General features: G+C 40.8%; 1 protein-coding gene across 1 annotated transcript in view; it reads right to left on the reverse strand.

Annotated features, from left to right (window-relative positions):
* The window catches only part of LOC100447685 (uncharacterized), a 108,283-nt gene extending 102,755 nt beyond the window's left edge, over positions 1-5,528 (reverse strand). Inside the window, exon 1 of the mRNA XM_054557110.1 lies at positions 4,883-5,528. Coding sequence (XP_054413085.1) covers positions 4,883-4,951 — 69 coding nt within the window. The 5' untranslated portion in view covers positions 4,952-5,528. The remainder of the gene's footprint in view (positions 1-4,882) is intronic.
* Between the last annotated feature and the right edge of the window lie 472 nt (positions 5,529-6,000).

The raw sequence follows: 6,000 nt of genomic DNA on the forward strand, positions 1-6,000 counted from the left end.
TAGAGAAAGGAGGAGGCCAGAGAAGTCATATCATTTCACTTCTCTGAACTTCACCCTGGATTATTTAATGTTGACAGGCATTCAGGATGTGTAGAGATTAAGGACACAGACTCTGGAGCCTGGTGCTGGGATCCAAACCCTGATCCTGTCACTAACTAGCTATGTGACTTGGGGCAAGTTCTTCAACTTCTGTATACCTCAGTTTCTTCATCTATGAAATCACAATAATAAAAGTACCTATCTCAGGTATTTTTATATATGACAATTTTTTTTTTTTTTTTTCCCCTTGAGATGGAGTCTCACTCTGTCATCCCAGCTGGAGTGCAGTGGCGAGATCTCGGCTCACTGCAACCTCCGCCTCCCTGGTTCAAGCGATTCTCCTGCCTCAGCCTCCTGAGTAGCTGGGATTATAGGCACCTGCCATCATACCTGGCTCATTTTTGTATTTTTAGTAGAGACAGGGTTTCACCACGTTGGCCAGGTTGATCTCGAACTCCTGACTTTAAGTGATCTGCCTGCCTAATCCTCCCAAAGTTCTGGCATTACAGGCATGAGCCAACACGCCCAGCCTGTGTATGATGATTTAAATGTGTAATGTACTTAAAGTTCTTAGAACCATGCCCAGCAATATTAATGCCATTTAAGTCATAGTTATTAGAAAAGCTACTGTTATTAAAGAATAACGCAAGGAATTGTTCAAATGCATATAATCATAAAATATGGAGTCAAGGCTGGGCACAGTTGGTGGCTCACGCCTGAAATCCCAACACTTTGGGAAGCTCCCTTGAGCCCAGGAACTCGAGACCAGCCAGGGCAACATAGTGAGACCTTGTCTCTGCAAACAACCAACCAACCAACCAAACAAACAAACAAAAATAACAACAACAAAAATACAGAGTCAAAATGGAAGGGTCTTGTCAAAGTTGGTAGTCACAATGCAGTTAGTTTCATGAAGATAAAACATGGTTATTTTGTTCCTACTCTATTTGTTGAAAAATGAATGAATGAGGCATGAAAGACTTGACTAGTTTGATGTTGAGAACTTAATGAAGAAAAAAGCACACGAGATCTGGAAGTGAAAACCCAAAACATGAGTCCTGGCTTAACCTCATTCTAATTTGACAGGTGATTTACCACAGGTACTCAGTTTCCTCATCTTTGAAAGAGGGAAGTCAGAGGGAAAATTTCTGAGGTTCATTCCACATCCAAAATTCTGCAGCGTTAGATAGCCTTTCAAATTTTACAAAAGGTAATGTAATCATGGCTATGGAAGTCTTTTTCACATACCTTGTGTTTTTCCAAAAAGGATTATCAGTTGGAGACAATGTCATTTGTTTGTATTTTCTAAATCATTGTGTAAGAATCTGAGCCACAAACAGAACAAATCTTTAAATCCATGAAAATGGATTACCTTTAGCTGGACTGATAACTTTTAAAACTCTTGAATGGGAGAATAAAACTGATAAGGACATTTTTCCATTCATCTTAAATGAATTTTTGGAGACTCTTAAGAGTAAAATATAATCCATACACATCTAATGCTAATTTATCATGAACACTTAAAGAATGAAAGTAGAACTCTTATCTAGTTTAGTCCAGCAATTCTCTGCTAAATGAAATTAAGCTGCTTTAGTTGAGCTTTTAAAATATGAGAATGAAAAGCATAAATCCAAAGGATTTTGTAGAACTAGCATCCGGACTGTCTTTCTTCAGATTATGTTCCTAGAATCTGGGTTCCCCAGGGCTGCCTCTCATTACTGTCAGTACTAAGGACTAGAAAGGAGCTGGAAGAGGCTTGGCCGCCTTTATAGGTTTTTGGTAGTGGCATAAAGATTTCACTTGGTCGGGGGAGGGGGTAGGGGGATAGAAGAGTCTGTTGTGGAAACTAAAGGAAAAGAAGGGGAGAGTGGTCTGAAATCAAAAAGTCTGGATTACGTATACAAGCTTTGAGTTGAACAAGGTTTAAATTTTAGCTCTGCTACTTTTTAGTTATGTGACCTTGGGCGAGTGGTTTAATCTCTGTAAGTCACACTTTGCACATTTAATAATGTTTCTTACCTTATAGGGTTACTGTGAAGATTAAATGAGCTAATACATGTAAAGCATTCCTACCTAGAACATAGTCAGCTCTAATAAATAGTGACTGACAGACAGCTACAAGGGCAGATAACCTATATTCTCCTTTAGTTTCTTATGCTCCCTCTGGAATGTCTCAGAAGCATAGGAAGCACTGTTTAAGCCTCTTGCAATCAAAATTCATTCTTTTTAATTAGCCCTAATAGACCCTATGGGTTTTTTTTTCCCCCCCAAAATCTATTCATAGTTTAATGTGGGCTATGGACAAAGGTTCACTTTGTAAGACTGTCTAGCTAGGTTAAAAATAAAATATGCAGAAATGTGTGGAACTTCAACAATAGAATATAAGAAAATGAATTATTCTTAACTGCAAACAAAGGCATTATAGTATATGAATGTGTATGTGAAGTAAAAGTTTGGAAAGTATAAACATCAGTATGGTAATAGTTACTACATCTGGGAAAGGGAGAAAGATTGGAGAGGAGGTGGGATATACCTTATTCTTGTTTTAATGTTTTATAGATTTATTTACATATTGTTTAATTAAAAACAAACAAACAAAAAAAGCAAACCAAAAGCAAAGTCATGTACAAGCTGAAATAAACATTTAGAATACAGAATTTGTGGCATAAACCAAAGTAGACAAGAATCAAATAATTTATCCCTGGGGTATTCAATGACTTGATACAAGGTCACCTTCTACTTAGTTAACTGTCCTTGAGGAGTAAGGAGAGCGCAGGGGCAGGAGAGATTGTCTGATCCTGTCTCCAGCAACTGATAGACCCAGGTTAGAAGGTACATGAAGCTGCCTGCCAGTTATCTTGGTAGAAACTTCTTTCTGCATGTACTCAGATAAGACATCAGTACCCTGGGTGGTTCTTTGCAAAATTCAAGGTCTGCAGAGTCACCAACTGAAGTCTATTGGTAAATTTGCTTTTAAGCAAAACAAAACCAAATGGCAAATTAGTATTCTATTAGTACATTTTGATAACAAAGAAAATAAAAGACAATTTAAAATTTATGTAACTTAAATCTACATTGCTTAAGAACATCTGACTGAGGAGTTTTAGAATATCCCCAATACCATGAAATAAATATGGTAATTAAAAGGCAATAGAGTTTAAGTACTGGATAATGGGCTATGGCATTTTTAAAATTAGCAAAACATTTGTTTATTACTGGAAATTAGGGCTGGGCCTGGTGGTGGACATCTGTAATCCCAGCAATTTGGAGGCTGAGGCAGGAGGACCACTTGAGCCCAAAAGGTCAAGACCACCCTGGGCAATATAGCAAGACCCCGTCTCTAAAAAAAATAAAAAGAAAGAAAGAAAATTAATTTTCATAAAGGGCCCTTCCCTTGGAAAGAAATATTTTGGCTACAGGGAAAAGCTAAGAAGCCTTGTGGAGCTCTGTGAAGTTGCACTGACTTACTTTCATTCAGCTTGCAGCTCACTAGTGAGATTTCACATGGTACTCCCACTGCAAGAGCAGGGGCCAGGACAGGTTGGTTTTGTTTTGGTTTGAATGCATATGCTTTGGCCCACAGACTTTGAGAAAGATTTTGCTTTACTGATGAGAACTCAGTCAAGGGTGCTTGGGAGACTTCCCTGGCCCTCTAGCTGGGCCTGACATGTTGCCTGCATTTCTAGCCTTGCCTTCCCAGCTTGCCCATTTGGTGCAGGGAGATAGTCCAGCCCACCCTGAAATTCACTGTGTTCTGCGGATGAGTTAACTGAAGGGCTGTGTTTCAGGAGTGGCACAGAAAGGACCTGAATAAAGGGAAGGAGGAATGAATGGAGAGAACCATTTTGGTGGAATTGCCCTAGGGTATTAAATAGAATGGGGCAACTGGGGACTGGAGGATGTTCCTTCTCTTATGTTGCTTAGGAAACACTGTCCTTAAGAGTGTCAGTTGTCATTCCTTTAACAATCATTCATTTCTTACCTCCCACTTGTGTATAAATTTGCAGATTTACACAGACCACCAGTGTGGCCATCCCAGCGAACTGAGTTTATTGTGAAATATACATGCAAAAAATCCTTTTTTCTCACCTACAACCAATGCAACATTATTCATACTTTGAGTTGAGGAATAAGGAGTTTAAGAAATAAATGCATACTGCAACATAACCCTGAATTATCACTAAAATACAGACCTCCCACTGCTCTCTCCCAAAAAAAAAGGCAGTTATTCCAAGCAAAAGCAAAAATTGAGGCAACTTAAAATAGACAATTTTAAATGCTGGATTCCATCATTTCTGTAAAAGGTCATTCTAGTCCTTTGCTATTTATACCACAGATAGAGACACAGCAAATTATTGGCTGAATGGATTTGGGAAGCCAGAAGCTGCTGCTTCTGACGAATGAAGATGATAATGCATCACTTGAGACTGAGTGGATGAAAGGTGTAGAAAAGTTGAACCCTTCAAAGATAAGAGAGAGGAAGCTGCTAAATTAGCCCCTGACTAAATTACTACCATAATTGTACTCAAGCCAATTCTCTTTGCGACTGCCTTGTAATCTTTGTTGTGGCTCGAGAGAGAAAAATCCCCATTCCCAGCTCAAACCCGTTTAAGGCATCTCAGCCCAACCCCCTCCTCCCAATGCAACTCTTCATTAGCCCCCTACCCCTCCTCCAATAAATTCGAATCAAGTCAGGTATAGTTCTCAGCTTTACCACTGCTGTCAGAAGCACGGCTTACATTAAGGGTTTAGCAACAAAACCTCAGGCTTACTTCAGGCAAACATTCAAAAGCATTTAAGAGAAGCACAGAAAACAAAAGAAATAAGCAAAACCTGTCCTTACCCGCTTCTTAAAAAATTGGAAGGCTGAGCATTTCTTGACTGGGAATCCATTCATGTCTTTGTTTACCATTTTCCACCGTGGGGAATTCACAGTTATAGATCCAGGTTGGCACCCGCCTGGTTAGTGCATATCTGTTTCCCCGGTTTACCTCCTGGAGACAGTTAATGAAGACTGAGCGGGATGGAGAATCTAGCGGGGCTCAGTTCTTCACTCGCGCATTCTGCAGCACCAGCTACTGCAGCAACCTCTCCCCACTTTCAGTTGCCACCGACAGCGGCTTTTCTCCTTCCATCATTGCTCCGAAACATATGCATCACCGCTGCAGGACCCTGGGGGCCGGACGGTGGGATACGGCCGATCTCCGGGGAGATGCTGTGGCTCTTACCGAGCGGGAGAAGGGTACGCCTCCCCGCCCCCAGCTACCTGGCGGCTCTTCGGCGGCCGGCGCGGGGAGCGAGTCGCTCTTCTCCAGGTGATGCGCTCCTGGAGGCGGCTTGAGAGAGGAGAGTTGTTTTTGATTGTGCAAGTTCCAGTGGGAGCTGTAGTTAAGCAGCTGAGAGAAGGAGTAAGAAAGAGCAGAAGCCAGAGGGAGGGAGGGAGAACCGCGCCAGAAAGGCAGAGGGAGAGAGAAGGCGAGGCTGGAAGAAGCGACGATTCATGAATATCTGAGCAGCGGATGGAGAGAAGGCACAGCCGGCTCAGGGCGCACTGAAGAGCAGTGGACTCCCCTTGGGAGGGCTACTTTAAATAGCTTATTTTCTTTCTTTTTTTTTTTTTTTTTTCTGTTAGGACCATTTAAATCAGAGTTTCATATAAATTGCACACCGTTTTTATTTTATGCTCATTGACATTCTTTTGAATCCTGTTTCTGAATAAAAGCTTCTCGACGGAAATGTAATCACATTTAATCTCGACCTGTCCAAACGTGGAAGAAAATGAAATAAAGTGCAAGCGTAGGTATAACAATGGAAGATCTCTCACTATGTAGAAGCTCTTCTAGCCTCCCCTCCCCTACTTGTCATTATATAGTGGGCAATGGTGACGGTAATTGTGTCTTTTTCACTAAAAAACCTCATTAAAAAAGAACACAATGAACACATACAAAGTATTTTATTACA

Source organism: Pongo abelii, chromosome 5, assembly GCF_028885655.2.
Source record: "Pongo abelii isolate AG06213 chromosome 5, NHGRI_mPonAbe1-v2.0_pri, whole genome shotgun sequence".
In the NCBI taxonomy this organism is placed as follows: domain Eukaryota; kingdom Metazoa; phylum Chordata; class Mammalia; order Primates; family Hominidae; genus Pongo; species Pongo abelii.